General features: G+C 36.8%; 1 protein-coding gene across 9 annotated transcripts in view; it reads left to right on the forward strand.

The window, feature by feature from the left end:
- The window catches only part of GRID1 (glutamate ionotropic receptor delta type subunit 1), a 601,199-nt gene that overhangs the window by 523,045 nt on the left and 55,861 nt on the right, over positions 1–22,293 (forward strand). For 8 of the 9 annotated variants that reach the window (XM_083844348.1, XM_083844347.1, XM_083844343.1 and 5 more), the window contains one exon: positions 21,989–22,090. The exons of the other annotated variant lie outside the window; for it this stretch is intronic. In XM_083844348.1, coding sequence (XP_083700474.1) covers positions 21,989–22,090 — 102 coding nt within the window. The remainder of the gene's footprint in view (positions 1–21,988; positions 22,091–22,293) is intronic. 9 annotated transcript variants of the gene reach the window in all.

A 22,293-nucleotide genomic window follows, 5' to 3' on the forward strand; every position in this document is an offset into this window, starting at 1 on the left:
TTTTGCTCCCTCTGAAAAACTTGTCATAGTTTCTTAACAAGGGATTTCTCATATCTGGATCCACACTGTCTTTAAGGGTTTGAAGGTCAGAAGGTGGAATGCTACTGTTATCCTACAATTCTCTTTTGATGTGTTAGAATAGAGCACCTGGATGCAGTATGTGTCTTCTGGATAGGTTATTCTCATCTGAAATAAAGAATAAATTGGAATTACTTTGGTGTAAAAAAGACTGGTTTGCTGTCCTGCTCCTTTTCTCAAAAAGGACTTAATTCTATAACATATGAGAACCCAACCAAGTCTGAAAACTTGTCTGCTAGCCTTTACTTAAAACGAGTGGCTGGCTCTGTTGAATTAGTTCCTCTGGGGTTCTTGAATATGGATTTCAGGATCAGAGTCTTTCTCTCACGTGTCCAGGTGTAAAATATGATTAATGGTTTGTTGAATAATGGATGATTTTACAGACTATCTTGAAAGGGATGTTTTTGAAATGTGTCTGTTTCGTTTCGCTTTATCTCAGCATTTGCGTACAATAAAGTGAATCTTGAGTGGATGGGAAGTGCTGCTGGAGGTGAGGGCAGCTGCAGGGCAGCTGCATCTGCATAGCTATGTAGCCGGTACAGTAGCATGGAATGGTGGGATCTGCCTCATCTCTTATGGTAAATTCAAGGCTGCAGGGGCTTGGAAGACTAGAGGATTCTGATCTGGCATTATTTTAGGCCTCTCATGTTCATATTTTATAGATCCCGATTAGAAAGCAGTGGAGTACCACATTCAGAGTATGCTCCTGCTGGAGTTTTGTTCTGTGCTGTTTGTTCCTGACAGATTTCTCTAAGCACTAGAGGAATTATCTGGACAGCTCATGAGAGAAGCTAATAATCGTATTTATTTGTTACGATGCTTTAAATTTCAAGGAAGGGTTCCTGATACAAAGACCTTTAACCTGAGTGTATTCCAAAATTCATAGTGACTGTTGGCATGTTTAAATTATTTTCTGAATTGAGGCTGAAACTTTGCCCATTGCTAATATACACAGTCTTTTCTGACTGCAGTGGGAGCTTCATACTTGCATCCAAGGGCAGGTTGGCTGGTGATGCGTAAATTCCGTGGAAAAAATCTGGATTGAATGTGATGACTGTGTCACCATACAATGTTGTAATTATCCTGCAAGCTCCCTTTATCATGTATTGGCATCTCTTAAAATGAAAAGATAATGCTGTTTGGGTATTAACAGGAAAGAATTTACTGCACTTGTTTATTGTACCATGATTAAATTATAACATCACTACTAATGTTATAGTTAATACGATAGATGTATTTGAAACTAAGACCTCCAAATTCTAAGAAATTATGAAAGACAGAAAATGAGCAGAACTAGCACAACTCTAATGTATCTGCCATTTTCTTTTATATATTTATTCTGCAGTAATAAACTGAGATTGCATAATATAAATTATAAGCATACTTGCAGATGTTAGCGTTTGGTATCATAGCATTTAGAATTCTGCTTACTACGCTATAGAAAACTGATTATATTAAAATACAGCATTTCTATAAAGTAATTCGAGATTGGTTAGATTATAATATCTGCAGAATGGTGGAAGGAAGAAGACTTGAAGGGGTCTTTATTAGATAGCTCATCAGAGACACATCCAATAATATTTTGCCATGACGTTTGAGGGTGTTCTGGGAGAAAAAAACAAATGTTCATCTCTTTAAAGTATGCTATTTGGCTAACACACTGATCAGTCTCTCAGGTGCATTAGCGTTAAGTGATGTTTCTGGTGAATGCAATCAAGACGAAAAGCTGCATGCCCCTGCTTCCTGCCATCTCTTCTGATCTGTGGCGTTCCTTCTCCTCAGTCCTTAGTGCCCTTCCTTTTCTCTCCCTCTTTGCCTCCCACCTTCTGTCCTTCCCTTTTGTGTTTTGTCTCAGCATTCTGTTCTCCTCCTCTCAACTCTGTGTCCCACTGCTTTTTGAGATTTAAACTGTGTCCATGCAAACATGCATATTCTCTGTTATGTCCATCATCTATGTACTATCATACGCAGTTCCTGAAGACCTGATCACTTTTCTTTTCCATTATTGTTATTTTCCATTGTTGTTTCTCTAGTAAAGTGGTATTAGGATTGCTAGTGTCCTTTTCAAAAAAATTGTTTTTTCTTACTTTCAAAATACAAATTTTTAATTTTACTCGTCACCTGAGAAGTGGGCCAAGTTTTGTGACTGTACTTCTCAGAAGTATGCCTCAATTGTCTTGGTTTATAGATCAAAATACAGTTAAAATTTTACATAGTGATTGATTAGAATCTGAGGACTCTGGCTTTCAAATTATCATGGAATATTGGCAGGGCCCTGCTGGAGGAAGTTATATAGTGTGCAATTGAGATTTAACCTGAAGACTAGATTGCTTGTGTACCACCATATTTGTACGAAGTTTTCATATCTTGTCATTCTCAGCATTTAGTCTTGTGTATTAGACCATTTTCTGAAGCATATATTGTTGTGACCAGATCTTTATTGAGAGGAAAGTTGAAAAAAAAGGTTTTGGACAACCAGATAGTATTATTGTTTAAGTTCAGTGAGAATTCAGGTAAGACCCCACAGATTTTGTAGCTGACATATCCCCCCTTAGTACTCCCTTCTCACAACTACTTGTTCTTCTGTTCAGAAGCTTTTGTTCTTGCCAACATACAGTTTCTTCCTCATTCACTCTTTCTTCCTCTACCACTTTGTTCATTCCATACACTTAAGGTTTTTTTTTGTTTTGTTTTGTTTTGTTTTCCATTCTGTCCACAGTTCTTTCTATCAAATTTATAAGAGGATATTTATTCTAGCTCTTAGTAGGCTGTTAGCTACTTTCAGGCACTCCTTCCTCCTACAGGAGGTTTTCTCTTCTTTGCAACTTGTCCTTTGACATTAACGTGATAGAGATAGGAATCAAGTCTGAAAAGAAAGTGAGGGTCTTTATGGTGTGCATCCTCTACAGGTGATCCTGCAGCCCAGAAAGGAACTCTAGCTGTCTTCATCCTTCTCAAAATAAAATAGGAAAAACCCTTTCCAAATGGTTCCCTATTCATCAAATGGTGAGGTGAGAAATAGTAAGGGTATCAAATTGCCTCTTTATAGACTTTACATTCAATGCATTCTGTAGAAGACTTATGCTGTATATGTTAGAAACAGTAAGTTCTGTGCTGCAATAATAGATAGGTGACCAGCTCCAGTCTTATTGATCTGAATGTCAGGGTATGTATGGTTCCTAACCTTAAATCATTGGTTAAAGTGAAAATAAAAGTAGCTGAAAAATGACCTGAGGCATCTGCAATCACTGGGCTTGCAGTTTTTGTGGGTTTCAAAAACAAGGGCAGTGGTAGAAAGATCTTTTTGTTCTCTTCATTATCATATACCTCAGTTTAGAAAAAAAGGTAAGCTGAACTCTGCACAAAAACCTTGTTTTGCATGCTGTTACTTAAAACATTCTTTTTCTTCCAGCAAAAAATGTCGTACTTCTTATGTTCTCCAGCAAATATTTCTCTTTAAAAGCTCTGCCCAGAGAGAGACAGACAGGAAGATAATTTTTGATCTGCTTGTTTGCTTTAAGCAAAATTATAAGGGTGTTTTACTCTGTGCAGGTGTGAGTACTTAACACTGTCAGGCTTTTTTCTTTAGCCATAGAGGCTAGAGATTTCCTCTTTAAAATTAGAGATGTGATGGTCTTACATGACTCCAGCATCTGGAGACTTCAAAGCTTTTAATCAGACTTGCTGGCAACATTGAAGTTAATGTTTGCAACCAAATTCATAAACCAGCTAACCTTATACATGATACATGAGCGGAATGACAGCCAGTGCTTGGCACCAAATCTATCGTCTTCCACTTTATATTGCTACATTAGTTCGACCAATTAAAAAAGAAAAAAGATATGCTTTCTGAACAATTCAGGCATTACCTAGTAGATGGCAAGCACGTGCTATGCAGGTTAGCTCAGACTGCCCGAAATGTGTTCTGCCATGACTTTTGATTCAGATTCAATATTATACATTAAGTGCTGATCATCCTAACAGTGAAGTTTCCTTGGAATCTCCCCTGCAGAAGCTCTGTGTCCAGCATTTTCAGTTGCATAGATGACCCTTGCTGATGTTGAAAAGGACTGAGATTTGATAGCTCAGAGAACCAAATTAATCATGTATACTGAATTAAAGCTTTTCACATAGTATTTGGAAAAATCATACCAATATAAAATCAGCTGTAGTGCTAGCTGGTTGGCAGTTTTTCATTGGAATGGTTTTCTGGTGGAGAAACTTGCATAGGAAAGCATTTATTTCAATAAAAAATATTAAAGTTAAATTTATTATTATTTAACTGACCTGAAGGGCTTAACTTTGACAAGATAATCATCATCATCATCAAAGAAAAAAAAAAACATACATTATTATACTGTTCTAATATCTTCTGTCTTGCATCATGGGTTAGGTTTTCTCACACGTTTCCTGTATATGGTGATCCTGAGGGAGTGCAGTACGTTGTAGGAATTTGTTCGGTGGGTTATATACTATGGTTTAGCTCCTGGTCTGTAGAAGGAAATTGAGGACTAGAATTGAAATGAATAGAAAACAATAGGAAAATGTGGTTTAGTACTGTAATGAATGAGATCTGCAAAGGGTTTTTCCAAGGTTTACAATGTCAGGACATTTTGTTTGAATTGAAACTGTCTAAACAAAGTGTTTTGATGCCACCCAGCTTAGATTTCTAGGTTTTCCTCTGTGGAAAATCTCAGCTCCATATCCCATTTCAGGGGGAAATCAAAATGCATGGTTTCTCCTGCAATAGTAGTTCTGTGTTTTGTTCAACCCTGATCATAATGAATTGAAATACATACCTGAATTAGTGTGATACTTCATGTGAGAGGAATTCTTGGGCTGCTCCTTGAGAGAGAAACATTTTCTTAAAGGAAGGACGGTACTTACATAGTAGAATCATTTCTAGGAGGTTTCTGCAGCATCCATATTTGTAGAGGGATGCAGAAGGAGAAGGCATCAAAAGTGGATGTGGTTAAGCATTCCTGCTGGGTTTCTGTTCCATTCAAGTGGTCCTATATAGCACAGGTAGCTTGTTATGCCAGGAATGTTCTAGTTCAGGAACACTTTACCAGTGAGCGACTATAACAAAGGAAAGTAGTATTAAAGTGTGCATTTGGGATTTTGGTTATTATAAATTAGATTCTTTGAAATTTCATTTAGAACCAAGAACTAAAATGATGTTGGAAGGCTCAGAGGATTAATTCTTCCTGAACAATAGACTGTCACTGATCACTCTGTAAAGTAATTATGCCAAATTTAATTATAATACAAGCACATTGTGTGATAGTCATAGCATGCCCAAAAGAGAGTTTGAAAAGGTGCCTCACAAGCATATGGACTAGCTCTGGGAGCGCAGTGGCAAATTACGCATGTTGTAATTGAGTACAACTTAATATCAGGCTTTGTTAATTAAAGGTTTGGGGTTGTGTGGTGTGGATTCTGGCTGGCACACTTGGCTTTTCAATATCATCAGCATAATGGAACAAACGAACTTTTCCTTCCCCATTTTATAGCTTCTGCCAAAAACCTTTAAGACTTCCAGTAGCGTTAATGTGTTTATATCAATTGGATTATCTTTGTGGTGGCAAAACCAGGAGTGCCCAAGTTTTTACAAGGATGGAAAAATTACCATCCCTCTTTCAGGTACATCAGTTGCAGGGACTGCACTATCATCTGCACATAGCTTTCTGTATCATCCACCCTTGCAGTATTTTTCTCCATGCAAAACTAAGGATTCTACTTCACCATTTTGGGATTCTCTCTTCAATTTTACATCCAACTTCATTTTGGATTTGGACTAATTATGGAAATACTATTAATTAGAAAATCAAGTGCTGATCCTGTTTACAGTTCCATCCCTTGCTGAACTGAGGGAGCCAGCAGGATCAGAGCCTTAACAGAGCCTGTCTGGATTTAGGCTGACATTAAGATGCTTGGCCAGAACCTTTTCCTGGGTAAAACAAAACCTGCATGAGACATATATAAGCAAAATGAATACAGTAATGAAAATGAGATGTAAGTTGGGGAAATTGTTCCATAGCTGGAATGACACAGTGCAGGGAGCCTGAGCTGAAGTTTATGGCACATTTGTGCTTATGTTATGCCAGGGCAAATATCTTGGGAGAAAGCTAACAAGATCTAAAGTATGGATGTCAGGAGTAATGAAGTAGGAATGGTGGCAGTGAGACGTATACACGCCTTTGGTTTGTATTGCAAAACAGGGTATTTACTATAAAGCAATAAAGATGTTTAGGATCATAGGTCAGAACTAGTGAAATGAATGCAGTTGTGCTGAGGTTACCAGGTTTGCACTCATAGCAGGGCTCAATTTGGCTTTACATCTCAATGGGAAAAGTTAAAAATAGATATCTGTGAAGACCAGGAAAGCTAGTCTAACCTAATATGCCTTCTTTTTTTTCCTTCTTTTACCTTATTTATTTTGTATTTTTGTGTATGCATCCACTTTGTTACATGGAAAATCTGGTCAAAATATAAGTCTGGTTAATCTTTCTACATATCTAGCACTGAGGCTACTAACACCCTGAGTTACATTGCATAAATTCTACTGTATGCAGGGGATGGTGCCTGCACGTACATTGCATTTTCGCTCCCCCTTTCTTCACTGTCCCAAAATACCACAGTTGAAAATAGTTGTTCAGTAGAACTAGTGAGACTATTGAAACAACAAACAAGAAACAGCTGTCTTCTCTGTTTTCCTCCAGTGTAGAACATTTTGTTTTCCAGGTCATCTTTGCAGAAGTATGGTATTTTCATGGAAAGTGTAGAAAAAAGGTGTTTAAAAAATATCAAAAACTCTGTGTTATTTGTTTATTTTGCTTCACAGCGTGATATATTCACCTGAAGCATGTTAATAGCCAGCTTTCTGCAGTAAGTTGCATCATCATTGATATGTTTTCAGATCCTAAGCCATACCTGTCATAGATGGGAAGAGTATCAGTTTGTTTTATTGAAGAATATTGAATGTGAAATCTGGCATGAATTGTACTGTCAGCAGTTTTCAGGTCTGTGAAGAAATCTGTGTTGATGTGCTGGTCTGCTTGTGAGGATAGGAATGATGTGCTGGTGACTGGCATTGTCTGATGTGATAGCTGGTCTTTTAGTTTTGTGAATCTCTTTAAACAAAAGTTTGTGACATATTCATGTGCAGTCCATTATACAAATAACCCAAGTTCTCTTTGAGAATTTCTGTGTATACATGCAGCTTCTGTAATGTTGCTAGTCTAATGCAGACTGAAGTCCTGATGGAAGTCATTTACATCAGATTTATTCATACTAACAGCAAACTCCTGTTTGTTGAGAGGTCCAATATTATTTCCCCTAGATGACATAATACAACTTCAAGCCCTGGAGAATTTGGTATAAGTAAAAATAGAGTGAATTTTTCCAAGGGAGAAAGAGTTAACTAGGTTAAAAATCTATGAACGCTAATTAAGAATATGCAGATTTTTTATTTATTTACTTTTTTATTTATTTAATGGTAGCTCTCCATCCACAGTGACTGTGACATTTGGTGCTGGAAAGCAATTTAAACTTAGCCACATTCTTGCTAGTGTAAACTGCACAGGCAGTTATGCATATATACATACATATATATGCCTACATGTATTATGTGTATATACGTAATGCCATAATGCCAGTTGCCTGTTCCCTAAAGGAGAGACGGACAGAAGCTGTTATACACGACAACCCTAGGTGAACATAGGGAGGGATATATTTTTTGAAGGAGAACATTTTAGGTCATTCAGTTATGATCTTGGATGATCTTGTTACTGTGCAGGGTGAAGACAAAGTCCTCTGCTGGAGGAGCTGTCTCTAATCAGGATTTGCCTTTTGGAGGACCACCTGAAGAATTGCATCTTGTCACTTCTGAGATGCAGGGCCTGTGACCTGCATACTCAGTTCAGATGGGCAGCCAGGTTTTTCACTATGTTTTGGAAGAAAAACACTAAAATCTTTTGCCCTTCCTGCACTCCAAGAGTGAGAGAGTGCCTGTGCTGCTACCAGACTGACAGCCAGCAGCATGGGAGCCCTCCTTCTGCCTCTGGGCAGTGAACAGACATAGCTCTCATGGTCTGAGCTGTCAGCTCTGGAAGGACCTTGGCTGTCGGAGTTTCTTCTCCATCCTTGACTGTCCATTTTGTATGTCCATCTGAGCACAGGCTGTTGACTAACTGTGGCTATGGGAGCACTATTTAGCAGCTTTGTATTAGCATCATTTGGGTGGATGTGATGTTGGTATTTGTCACACAACATTCATTCATCTCCCGCTGATAGTTGCTACAGTTTGAAATCTGTCAGGGAGATAGTTTCTCATCTGTTTAATGCAGGCCCTTCTAGATCAGTAACAGGCACGTTTTCACTCAACTATCACGAGATACTAGTTCCAAAGCAGCTGGGAATATTGTACCTTGCAGATGTGGACAACAACCCGTAATTATTAACGTGCTGTTAATTTTGTTTTCTTTGATTTATTTGATTTATGAGCAAGGCCTGTAGCCTTCAGAAATTCCGCAAGGCAATTCTGTGAATTACGAAAAAAAATCCATGTTGGCTGGAACATTTGTAGATGCTGGATGAGCTTTATGCAGACAGAAAAACAGTCTACAGAAATGCTGAAAGTTCAGCAACTGCTGCAAATTCCCCATAGTTTTATGAAGAGATGCTGGAAGCCAAACACCAACAAACAATTTATTTTACTCTGAGCCTAGTGAAAGGAAGGAGATTGTTAGCTCATAGCTTTCTACTTCATGTACACCACCTTTTGCTTGTGCAAGGGAAGGGCTTTAGGAAGAGTCCCAGCTAATATAATGGAGGAATTTATCACTTTTTTTCTACTGAACTAAAGTTTCTTCTTCCAAGAAGCATTAAGTAATTCTGCATTTTCCTGTGCATACAGCGGGTAAGCATTTATTTTCCAATTCCTAAGTATATCTTATCTAAATGTATTCAATTTATATTGGCAAGTGACATTTGCTTTCCACTTGCCTTGTTCAGCTGTGTCTGCATTTTAATGCTGAAATGCTGGTTGAAGAAAAAGCAGATTTTTGAGTCAACTCTTCTCAGCTTATTTTAAAGTAAAGATTTACTGTATCAGAAAGTTGGATTTCTAACACCAGCTTTCCAATTTTTTATGGGCTGACTTTGGCCACTCTTTATTGTTTGGTTAGGGGTTTGTGCGTGTGTGTGTCTTCTACTCACATCCCCAACTAAAATGTATTTGGAAGAACTAGGAGAGATGTAAAGGAGGAAAAAGTGATCAGAGATGCCAGATTACCTCTATGTGAGCAGACTATTGAGACTGTAACTTTAGCTCAGGAAACAGACAAAAAAATGGTACTGTGGCTAGGTGTTTATGAAACAAAGAGATGAAAAGACGAAATGCGAACAATTATTCATTTTTTCTCATAATAGAAACCTAGAGGATACGTATTAAAATGAACAGGCAGCTAGCTTACAACTAATAAATGAAAGTACATTTTCACAGACTGTATGCTTATATTTTGGAATTCATTGCCACAGAATGTGTGGAAGAGAGAAGTTTAAATGGACTCAGAAGACCTTAGGAAAATGAATGCCTGATAGGTCTATTGAGGTAATAGTCTTTATATTGCATTAAGGAAAGATTTCTCACACTTAAAATTTCATGAGAGGGAATACTGATTTTTTCCTTAAATGTATAAATGGCTGGATAACAATCACCATGGCAACGAAAAGAATATCAGGTTAACTCAGTAAGGAAGGGATTTAATGAATGTAATGCATGTAGTTTTCCCCCCCTCAGATCTGTTTGCAGCAGTTCTTTGCCATATTTCTGCATCCATATTTCTTAGAGGGCATTGCCCATTGTAGCCCCAGTGCTGTGTACAAATACTGTGCTGTTTGTTGCTGAAAAAGTGCTTGCCTCATAGTGACAAGGAGCCATTTACACTGTAGGAAAAAATCTTCTCACACGTTCAGCTGGTAGTTTGCAAATGAAATCTGACCTGTGGGGAGCTCCCAGAGCCCAGCTGCCTTGTTCTGCAAGGTCAGGACAGAGCCCAGCTTGGCAGTCAGAGCTGGGGCTGCCACTACTCACCTGTGGTCCACGAGGCTGCAGAATTTGTCTGCTCCCACTGAGAAGTTAGGACAAAGCGTAAATCATTTCTTGTTTTGATCGTTTTTCACCTGTTGAAGAGCTTTCTTGGCTCTTTGGGAACATCATAACTCAAAGCATCAGGTGTTATATTAAATGAGGTTGTAAGTCAAAGCATCAGGTGTAATATTAAATGAGCTTTGGAATACTTGCATAAACTTACAAAATCACTGAGTCCTTCCAAGCACAGTGTAGGGCTCTCCCTATAAAGCTTCTTGGAGATGGGTGTTTGTAAAGCTATGGTAGCTAATCTGAAAGGCAAGTCTTTTAGCATTACAGATAGTACAAGCTGTCCTTCTTCCAGTACCTATAACAAGATCTGGTCAAAATTCACTTAAGCTCTTTGCCAGGTAAACCTTGGCATTTATGGTGGTTACCTAAGTCACAAGAGAAGACTAGTTTCTCTTGGCCAACAGTTCTCATAAAATACTGCTTTTTAAAATTTTAATTTACAAAACAAACAAACACACACACACAAAAAAGAAAATCCATCTAAGATTTTGATCTCTGTGTGGCAAGGTTTTAAATTTATTTTATAGATTAAATTTATGAATCCGCAACTTTTAATTAAAATGTGAATAAGAAATACTTTCCTCTCAAATGCTGTCCTTATTATTTCAAAGCTGTTACCAAAATGTCATTAAGTAATTAGTTGATAACAAAGATAGAAAAATGAAATAAAATAACAAATATATATAAATTTAGTGGAAAACATAAAAAGACAACAAATCTCAAACTCTTGAAATTTTAGTAAAAATTTTATTTTGAAATATTTTTCAACAAAAATATTCTCGAAGTTGTGGAGCTTTTCAAAAGCACATAGAGTTTGAGAGAAGAGCATTTTTCAATACAGAATTGACAAGCTAGCTCGACAGGTGATATCAAAGAAAGCACTGAACTTTGCTTTCATTCTTAGGTGTCTCAGTACCATCAACCAGAATCAGAAAATGAATTCATGATGGCTGAACTTCAGAAGGTCTGCAGCTGGTGGAATCACATCATGGTCTCTTAGTCATATCACAAAAGAAAGAGGCACACTGTGAAAAGTTCAGTTGTTCGAACTGCAGAACTGCAGATGCATAGGACTTCTTGAATGTGTAGTCAAATTCAAAAGCACTCAGCTCAGGTAATATTCGAGAAATCCAAGAGTGAACTCACCCCCCAAAACAAACAACAACAACAAAAACCCAGCAGATGTTTTAGTGTAGCCAATAGTAGTGTGTCAATTAATTGCATACATGTAGAAAGACTGGAAAAGATACCAGGCTCTGACAGTTTTCCAACTACTCCATCATCTCTTGTTCTCACTCCTCAGTAAAATTTTCAGCACATCACTACAGCTGGATATTACGCTGCAGAGAGCAGGAGAAGAGCATGTATAAAATCAACAGGAATTTTTATTTGTTGTTAGATTCAACTTTTCAACGATCTTTTTGTCTGCTGAGCTCACTATTGCATATATAACAAGGGTAGTTCTGCTCTCAGAAGCTAGTAATCTCCCACCAAAAAGCATTTGGAAGCTTTGAAAAGAATCTGCTGTCTGTGTGAATTTGTTTCCTTTTTACCCACATGCAATTAGTAATGGCAGATGGAATTGGTTCAGTTTTGTCCGCAACTCACTACTCTTCAACACCCTGCCTTTTCTTTCCATATTTAACATTTAATGACAGCATTTGGCATATCTATGGACTCCAGCACCCACCAGCTCTCACTGGGCAGCATTTTTTTTTTTTTTTTTAAACTGGAGAAGGAAGATGAGGCGTAGTTGTTTGTCTTCCAAATAGCTAACCAGTAGCAAGAACTCCTGCTGCTGTAGTTTTTCAGACAGTCACTTATGACATCTGTTGCAGACTTTTTATTTGGATTAGTCTAACTTTTATGATTACTTACCAGTTTTAATTTTATGCTTAGAGGCATGGTTGTTCATATCAACTGGTAATTTACAGTGCCCGTGGGAAGTGCCTGATTCAGCAGTATCTCAGGCACTCACAATTAGCTTATTCCACCCTTAGCAGAATTGTGATGCTACACATATATCTTGCGCTATAGCAATGCTTCTCTCTCATTCAACGATATTGCTATGTTATGGTGTTGTTATATCTCAAAGTTTCGAGGAGTGGGCAGAGTGCAGGTGGACAGAGGTGGAAGTTATCTGCTTTCTTTACAAAAGAAAAGCCTGCAAGATCCTAGAAGAACACAGTTTCAATTTATTTTCAGTACCACTTTCCGTGCATTTTGATTTTGTGTTCAGGAAATGAAATGCAAAAATCTGGGGACAGAGTAATACTTGTCAGCACTTTATAGAGACGCTATCAGAGGATAATGTTTTTTTTCATATTGTTTTCATCACTCTTGTGATCGCTTCATATATTACTACATCTTTTCCAGTACCTGTGTTGCTACAGTGTCCCTTCACTAATTTTTTCTGTTTACAATCAGCATGTTGCTGTCACTGCTCTTTCAAAGACTAGTATTAATTGAAGCAATTTACTCTACCAGAGATGAAGATGGCCTATTTGTACTTTTATATAATGAATACTAACAGGTTACATTTATCTTGTCATGTTCTGTCAGCTCCTTTTTCTCCACTTCATGCAGATCTTCTATCCCATACATATTTGTTCAGGCTTGGCACAGGAGTACATGGCTATGGAAAGAGGAGCAATCCTGAATTGGTGATGTTGCTCTTTCATTGACTTCCTGGCACAAAAATGTCTCGCTCTCCCTATTAATGGAGCAAGATCCTATTTTTGCAAAAAGATAATAATTTGTCTTTCACCATAACATTAAATTTGATGTATAGGCAATATAAAATATAAAGTATGTGAATCTGACCCATTCCCAAGGATTATGAGAAGTCTTATACTGGGTTGGTAAAAGCTGAAGAGTTACAGAAAACTCTTATTTCAATTCTGCATAAAACTCCTCAGTCACAGTACTGCAAATAGCTACAATATACATAAATGCATGAACAAGAATATCTTGGCTTCCTTAATATTATTAGTATAATGCATAATGTGTCTAATCTTCATTTATGTCATAGAGCTGTTATATGTAAAATAGTGGGCTTTTAATAATATGGCCATTGCATTTAATTGAACTGAGCTTTGGCTAATAAAAACATTAAGAGAACCTCTTCCTCTCACTTCAAAATATTTTACATTCTCTGCAATGAAGAACCATAAAAAATAGTTGAGCAAGGTACTTCTGAGTTATGCTAGGTGAAGTCAAAATTGTTGATTGCAATGGATAGCTGAATTTGTAGAGTAAGAGCTGAATCAATACTTTCACATAGGCTTCTAGAGAATGTAGAGTATTAATGCTGAAATACCTCTACCAAAGACTCAATTTGTAGTCTTCTGTCTCCTAAAGTACCCTCACAGTTCTGGGTTAGGTGTTGTGGTCTTTCCCTCTAGGTTTTCCATATCTATTATGTATCAATTATTGTAAATGACATGGACTCTGTACTAAAGATTCTGACTAATATCTGGGTAATATTGGTTTAATACTATATTTGTTCTTGCATGTAAACAAAAAAGTTTCTGATTTTAATGTGTTTTTAATGTAATCTTTTCACTTTTCATTGGGTTTAAGCCCTTTGAATTGCTTTGAAATTTTCATTTCAACTTCTGCAAATTTTCACCTTGTCAATATGCAGCTTCTTGCTGAAGTACTTTTTGTTTGCACAACTGGAGGTTTGTCTTCTCTTAAACCTTGAATAAGATTGCCATGGGGACAGTCCATGTGACAGTGATTCAGTTAATGCTACTCTTCCCTCTTAAATGTGAACCTGTTCCCTTACATGGTTTGAAGGGCATTATGCTACTGCAAGGGCAGTCTTCATGTGGCATCTTAATCCTAGACATTTGCCATTTATCTAGCAGTGCTTCTCAGAAGAGCAGTGGTGTATGTCTTTTTCGTGACACATGTCAGTTCAGGTCAATTGCTCTTTCCTACTCAAATCCCTCCTTCAGTGTTCTTGAAGTTTCTTTATTTTCTATTCTAGGTCTATGCTCAATTAACTTTATGTAAGTGTAGCTCTCAGGCTTCAATGGTATTATGTACATTAGCTAAGCTAAAGCACATCTCTGAGTGATTGTCGGATGGAACCTTAAATTGCTCCTCTGCACTTTTTGATAGTTGCTCCCTCTCTGAGTTGTAGGAATGACTTCATTTCAGCAATGGTGAATGGATTTTTACTGGAGATGAAAGTCGAGATTTTCAAATGTTAAGGAATTATGCCACTCCACAAATAGACTAAACCAATACCTTTGTCAATAATTATATGTCCATATTAGCCTTTAAGATGATGAACAATCCAGTCATTTGAGATCTGGTAAACTGATATACAAGGCTAAACTTTGCAATATGGGACTCAAATCAAGTTGTTCCACATTTAAGTATCCTAATCACTCTTGGCTTGGATCTGAGAGGCTCAGAATTCTGTGAAACCTGGGTTCAGTTCTGATATCTCTGGTGAATTCAGCAACCACCAAGCTGTCAGGCTGTTATTTGATTTCTTTCATGTATGCGCTTACTCATATCTAGGATGTGCTAAACCCTTCCCATGAAAAAATGTTTTATTAAAAGGGCAGAGCTTGTCTGGATATAAATATATATATTTATGTTTCTCTTTTCACAGTATGCATTGAGTATGAAAGAATGTTTCCAGTAATGGTTTGCATTTCATGTGAAAGGGTCTCTGTAGATTATCTGAACTCAGCAGCAGTAGTTCTGTTGTCTTATATCCAGTGTTGTGTCTAATTTTCCAATTTCGTAGTCGTCATTAGATTAGATATTCACAGTTGCTTCTTTTACTGTTCTTGTGCTGACTCCTCTACCCCAGTGGTATTGTCCTGTTCTCCCAATGATTTTCTTCCAGCTTGCCTAAATCTCGTTCAGACAGATGTTGAACGCATTATTAAGACTGTATGTTCTTCTCAGCTGTGTTGTGACTGCTTTCGGTGCAGCCTGTGCCATGAGATGTGTGGAGTGCAAAATCACACTGTCACTTCTGCAGCCATACTGTATTAAAAGTTTGTGATCCATTTGCAGCGCACTCTCACCCTGCACAATTTTTTAACATCAATTTCCATTTTTTTCTTCAACTGATGTATATATACTTCTCACTTCTTTCCTTTTCATTAATGTTTATTTCTAGTTATGCCAGATGCATGTTACTATTTCTTGTCTGTTTTTTTACTACTCCCTACTCCCATTTATTTTTCTCTGTGTTCTAGTCTGACATATTTACAGTGCTTTCCAGTTTTGAGATATCTTTGCATTTTAGACATTTTGTTTTTAGTAATTTGCTATTTCCTGTTCCAAATCATTAATAAAGCTATTAAGTAAATAAGATAGTAATAATGACTTGTCATAAATTACCTCAAAACTTCTCTCTTCATCTTCATATATCATTCTTTGTTGTTGCTTAGAAGGAGTTCATAAATTATGTGATATTGTCATTATTCAGGAAATGAATTCAAATTGTCCTAGATGTGTTTTCACAATAACCTGTATGAAACAAAACTGAAATTCAGTTATATCACCTTCATTTCTGTTACCTATTAATTTTGCTATAAAAAAAAAAAAAAACAATTGTCAATTTTGCCCAGAATGGCTTGTTCATCGTAACATCGTGCTGCCTAATGCTTATCTTCCTATTATTCTCTATAGATGTATTATTACAATTTATATAGCACCAAACATTTACAAAACACTGAAGCTAGAATAAGCTGCATACTTCTCCCTAAAGACATCACATTCTTAAAAGCCCATTAAAGCAGCAAGTTACATCAATGTGCTTCACTGTCTCACATAGGGTCCTGTTGGATGAACAGCAGTGAGATTGTAGCCCCAGAGGATTTGGCCTTTTCCTAATCCAGCATTTTTTCATACTTTATATTGGCTAGGCGTTGCCTTTAAAGGGCTTACTGTCTCATGAGATGGATGGTGCTGTTTTCTGAAGTATTGGAAATGGGAGAAAGCAGCTTTCCATCATCTCCCTGCCCTGCTCTGAACTTTTACCATGCAGCTGAAATCCTTGTGTGGCCCCGTAATGACAAACTGAGTGTTTTGAGTGTTAAACAGGATGTGATAAAATTTTCATCCAAAAGACTAAGTTCCTGTACCTCTTAAGACTGGGCTCGCAATCCTCTGCTTCATAGTTTTGGTATGTTTTGGAGTTCTCCGTGGCTCTATGGCTATGGGTGTGTAGGTATTCTCATCATACCAAGTTGCACAGCTTTGATACAACTTGATGATGGTTATTATCCTGGAATTAAACTCATACGTTTGGCTTAGCTTTTAGGTTTCTAAAGGTACAGATATGTCTACTGGGTCTTTGAAAGTGCCAGTGACTGAAGTAACTGTTCAGGAGCCCTAACGTGTGTTAATGTTTTGAAGTAGATATGTGTATATGCATTTTAATAAATATAAGTACTTTATTAAATCTCATAGGGAAACATAAAATGTCCAAGAGTTGCTTAACTTTCTAATTTCTGAGTTGGGGTCCTTAGGATTCCTGTGTAGTGATACCTTGCTGCCCAAAGATCACAAAAGCTAACTCAGGAATTTACCTCTTGCAGCCTTCACAGCAGACTTATGGAGTTTGCCACAGACTGATTTTCCTATCCAAATACACCAGCATTCTAATAATAAGAATTCCAGTTTCCCTGTCAATGTTTGGAAGCAGGCTATGTCTTTAATACAAACAAAATGCAGAATATCAGAATAGATTAGAATAAACATCAGACCTAGATGACTTGGAGTTGTTTCACTGCAATCAAAGTAGGGTTATGTTGGAACACAGAGCACTACCTTAAATTAGTTGATCATCTTGTCCAGGTTCTTATCGTTAAAAATGCTTGTGCTTCAGGGTAGAGATGTCAGAACCTTTCTAATAATTCTGTAGCTGTTGCAGAAAAGAATCGTATCAGATTTGCTTGCACATATGAAAATTGATACCTTTATATTTTCTTAATCCTATTTTATGTAATTACAGATTATATGAATGCACAGTTCAAAAGGATTCTTTTTTTTTTAATTATGATCCCATATTTTACACGAAAAGCTTTTGGTACCCACAAAACAATTCCAGTCATAAGAAAAGGAACAGATGTTTCAGGGAGTCCTGTTGGTTCCTTAAGAAGGACTCAAAGTCCAATGTGTGAATCCCATTAATACCATGCTGTGAATGATATTGAACAACAAATCTCTAGATTACTGATACATTGCATTTAAAAACAATCCTGGGATTCAATGTAAATATTTGCTTTACTTACTATTTAAATTGATTCCTTTTTATTGCTTAGAATTGCAACATAAGAGTGTCCAATTTGCTCCATTTACTTAATGTACCACTACCGTATTTTACATTTGCCTCCTGTAAACTTTATTTTTATTGTTTCTTTTTTATTATTATTTATTATTATTAATATTATTTTAATTACTGTTTTTGTTTAAAGCCTGCTTTTATAACATTAAATGTTTCAGTAAGTGGGTTGATACAGGTGTCACTATTTCAGGGCATGAGAACTGACTGCCCCTTTCTCCTATTTGTTCTTTGTTAGAAGTCTACAAGTTTCAAGGCAGGGGTTCCCAAATTTAATTGGTTTGGATAGTGTAACCTTGGCTCCAAATTTGTTACCAGACAAAAGTTTTCAGTTTTTGGTAAGGTAGAATAGCATGCTCTGTCTTAATTGTAGCCCTTTCAAACGCTACTATGCATCTGTTAAAAAAATATGGGTTTATATTTCTTAAGGGAATCACATTTTCAGTGAAAATTAGGGATAATATTTAGGGTGTTTTCATACTTAAAATAGAGTTAGATAGCAGTGGCATGCACTATTTTGACAGTAACTACTGCATCAAATACTTACATAATGTAAATGGTCTTATTCACTTTTGTGAGAAAAACATTAGATACTCACTTTTTATGCTAATGCCAGTTATTTACTAGTAGTTTGGGATAATTTTCATCTCCATTTGTTTGGGCCCAAAACAGACATTTGCCATAGTCCAGTGGTTTGAGCATTCACAGCAGAGTTAGGAAAACTAATTTCAAGTTCCTTATTCAAGGAGTATGTAATTATTGTGTAGTACAGCAGCATGAAAATACAGACTTGCAGACAAACAGCTGTGTAACAAACAACTGAGTTGATAATCAGTTTCAGCTCCTAAATGAGGAGGCACACAGGCTCTCAATCTCATTGATCAAGTTCAAAGGAGGCTGTAAATCTTGCAAATCTATGTTAAGTGCATGCAACCTTGATTTATTTGAGTAAATGGATTGTCTGCCTCATTATGCTGATGAGGGTCTTCACACTTCTGTGGAGCTGTTTCTGATATTGTCCGGTTACCATGACATTTCAGTACGATATCCCCTGAGGAACTAAGCTCAAGTAAGCCTTGGGCAGCCATGAGCTGCATAATTGACAAAGTCATGAAACTCCTTTGTTAGAGTATGGCTTCTAATGTATTGATGGAAACTCAGGAATCTGAGAATTACATTGTTGTCAGATATTCTTTGGAGGTCATGATGGGTATCAGTACTTTTCAGGAAAAAATCCCAGCATGTTCATGAGGCATACTGTGGATAACATACATTCCCATTTCATTTGACATTCCCAGGCTGTCTAGTTGTGTAGTTGTTTCAATTGTGTATTGAGTATGTGTGTTTGGAGCTATATATTGCTTGTGGGGGTTGAAAACCATGTTAAAATTTTGAATTTCTCTCTCTGAGCTTTTCCTTGCAGTTCTGATTGAAAATGCAGTAAATATTGATAAAGATCAGAAATGTTTATTGAGTCAGAATTTTGCAAGAAGCTACCTTTTTGTCTGAATTTTGCATTTGTTTCCTCTGGTTTGTCTTTAGTGGGTCATTGAGCTTCTGATGTATGTCTGGAACTATAAGATAATAGCCAACAATATGGCTGTTTAAGAAAGAGAAACTAGGTAGAAGGTTTAATCTGAAAAGCTTTATTAAAGTAGCTGTTTTCAAAACCTTAGCTCCAATAACCCAGAAACTCAAGAACCAAAACCAAGCAAACCAAACAATAACAAACACATTGTCATTAAATATATTTTCCAGAGACCACTGATTTTTGAAATACATCCAATAAGTGCGGATTCTGCAAGTAGTTGTTTGTCATAATCGGATCTAAAAGCCCTAGACCTCCATCAGCTGATGGTTGTTCTGTAACCTTTGACTCGAGAGTTCTGGTAGGAACATGGTACATATTTCTACAAAGAATGAAACTCTAACGGTCTTATCAAATAACAGCAGTACTCATTGTGTTTAACAGTGCTGGAAATTAGTTTCTCGGGCACTGATCTTGATAGGTCAACTGTCACAAATTGGTGTGCGTATCTGTAAATGTATCAGTCCTATAAACAAAATTCTGTCTGCAAGAAGTGGAAGCCAAAATTGGCACACTTCTGAACAAGAGAAATTTTCTGAAGCACAGAGATGTAAAGGAAAAATCCCTTCTGGAAAAGGTTTTTCTCATGTTCCATTTATGAACTTTATCTGCATCATTTGCCTTTTAGAGACTGGAAAATTTGTCTCTCCATACAGAATGCCATGGAGTTCTGTGCAGATGTGAAATATGCTTCTCCTCCTTGCACTTACCCCTACTGCATAAAAGAGAAATCTTTGTCTCTCCTTTTGAACAAAAGGAATAGGCTTTGGTTTTGCACTGGCATGTTTCCAGCTATTTTAGGAATTCCTATTGTTAATACAGAATGCAAAATAGAGGGTATTCAAAAAGTTTGACCTCTTGAGGTGAAATCAGATAGGGTTTTTGAAGGGAAAAGGAGCAAGAGAAGGAATTGAAATGTCAGCCCATCAGTGGTAGAGAAACAAATGAGTGTTTCATTACTTGTTTTCGAATAAATAGTGATTATCATCTGTATATTGTGTAAGCCATTCTGGCACAAAACTTCCCTGTCTCTTTACCATAAACTTACTGCATAGGACAGCTGAAGAAAGCTTAGTCAGAGCAACATTCTTTACAGATTTAAGAGAATATATATACCCCACGTACCAATACCCATCTTTGAAATCTGTTGAACTGTACTGATTTATGTCAGCTGACAAATTGGTTAACTTTGCTTAGCAATAGCAAAAGCTAACATCTGGACATATTTCAGAGCAAGCATCTGAATTTGAATTTAAGAGATATCATAGCTATAGGTATCTACCCATATTGCTATAGATGCTTTTATGTAAAAAACATAGTTTGTCACTCCAAACTGACATTACAGGTGGAAAATTTTCAATCTGAGATACTTCAGCTTTCAGGAGTGTCATCAGAAAGCTTAATACTATTACTCAGTCATTCTCCTTTTTCATCCTTCAGGTCATTTGGGTTAAAGAGTTATAGCTTAATTCTTTTCTTACCTATCTCTCAGGTTGAAGATTTAGTGATTATAGAATAATTTTCATCAGTTGTACCTGTGTGATGGATATGATGGCCGAGTAGTCACTAAATGTCCTGTTCTTTTTAGTTCCCTGTTTTTCTTCTGCAAGAAAATAAAAATAAAACTATACAGATCTCCCTCACGCAATATATTTGTTGGTTTGACTTTTGAGGCTTTAGGATATAACTGAAATCATAGAAATAAATCATGTAGGACATCTAGCCATAGGCATTTTCAGTAAAATAAATTATTTCCAAGAAGATTTTGACTTGCTACATGAAGCTTAGCTTCTGGCAGGAGGAAGCCACATTTAACATATCTTGGACTGAGTTTAATTGCTACGGGGCATGCCTTCAGCTAACAACACTGCCTCCATATATGTGAGCGTAGTATTGGTGTTTAAGAGTACAGCTAAAAACAAACAAACAAAGAAAAACAGTTTCTACTCAATACTATTTATGACTCTTCCAAACAAAATGACACCATGAGTTCTGTTTGAAAGTAAAAGGAGTGTCTGACTGCTGCTGCTGCAGAACATATTCAGTTTGAATAATCCAGAGATCACTTAAGATTGACTTTTGTATTGAACCTCTTTTCAGAAAAAGCAATAAAATTGATTTTGAAGTGCTAAATTTAATTAAAAAATAAAATATTTAGATGTAATATTCTGTGGAGTTATCATGAAAATATGTATCTAGCATCTAGCAGATGCCTACAGTGCTCTTAGAGTTTATGAGATATTTGATCATGGAAGCCTGGGAAGCTGAGAGGCTGTCATTATTTTACTGATGAGGTAGAAGTAGGGCAAGAAGAGAGAAAATAGGACTTAATATAGGATCTGAAGGAAGCCCAAGACAGAAGAGGAGGCAGTTTTACACCATAGAATCTGTCAAGAATTTATAACCATCAGCAAGCAAGAGCATTGTGCATCAGGAAGAATGGTTGGTCTTTGATAAGCAGTAGAGAATGACTTGAAAAGTAGGAGGGAATTTGATCAGAGAGGAAAATATGGGATGGTAAGACTACAGATAATCCCAAGGACTGTCAAGCAATATAAACTTATTAGAGAGAAAAGTCATATAGTGATCTGGGTGAAGTAAAATGGCAAATACTACAGATAATAGAGCAGTTATATTACAGGCATTGATGAAAATGCATTCACACAAAAGACTAGTTTGTCTGTGCTCTGAATCTCACTGATTCAGATTGTGTTAAAAAAAAAAAATCCTCTCTATATGAACTCTAGATTCAATGAAGCTGCTGCAAAATGTTCATGAAAGTATTGAAGGGTTTCTGCCTACCAGTCCTTCAGACTTACTGTACTTTCTGTTCTAGTTGGCCACGTGGGACTCTGAGAAAGGACTGAATGGTAGCCTGCAAGAACGACGTCTGGGCAGTGACTTACAAGGATTGACACTCAAAGTGGTGACTGTCTTGGTATGATGCTATTTGAGTTCAGGAAACAAAATGCTCAAAATAGAAAGGATCTGACTATTTTGGGTGCTTCCTTCAGAATTTTTTCCTATCATTTTCAATTCTGTATTTTTGGATGATCAGTTACATAAGCAAGGAAGATAGATGATGGCCTTATATTATTGTATGTATATCTGTGCAATGTCAGAGATGTATAGCATTGTTTG

The sequence above is a fragment of the Anser anser genome, assembly GCF_964211835.1.
Source record: "Anser anser genome assembly, chromosome: 7".
Taxonomy (NCBI): Eukaryota; Metazoa; Chordata; class Aves; order Anseriformes; family Anatidae; genus Anser; species Anser anser.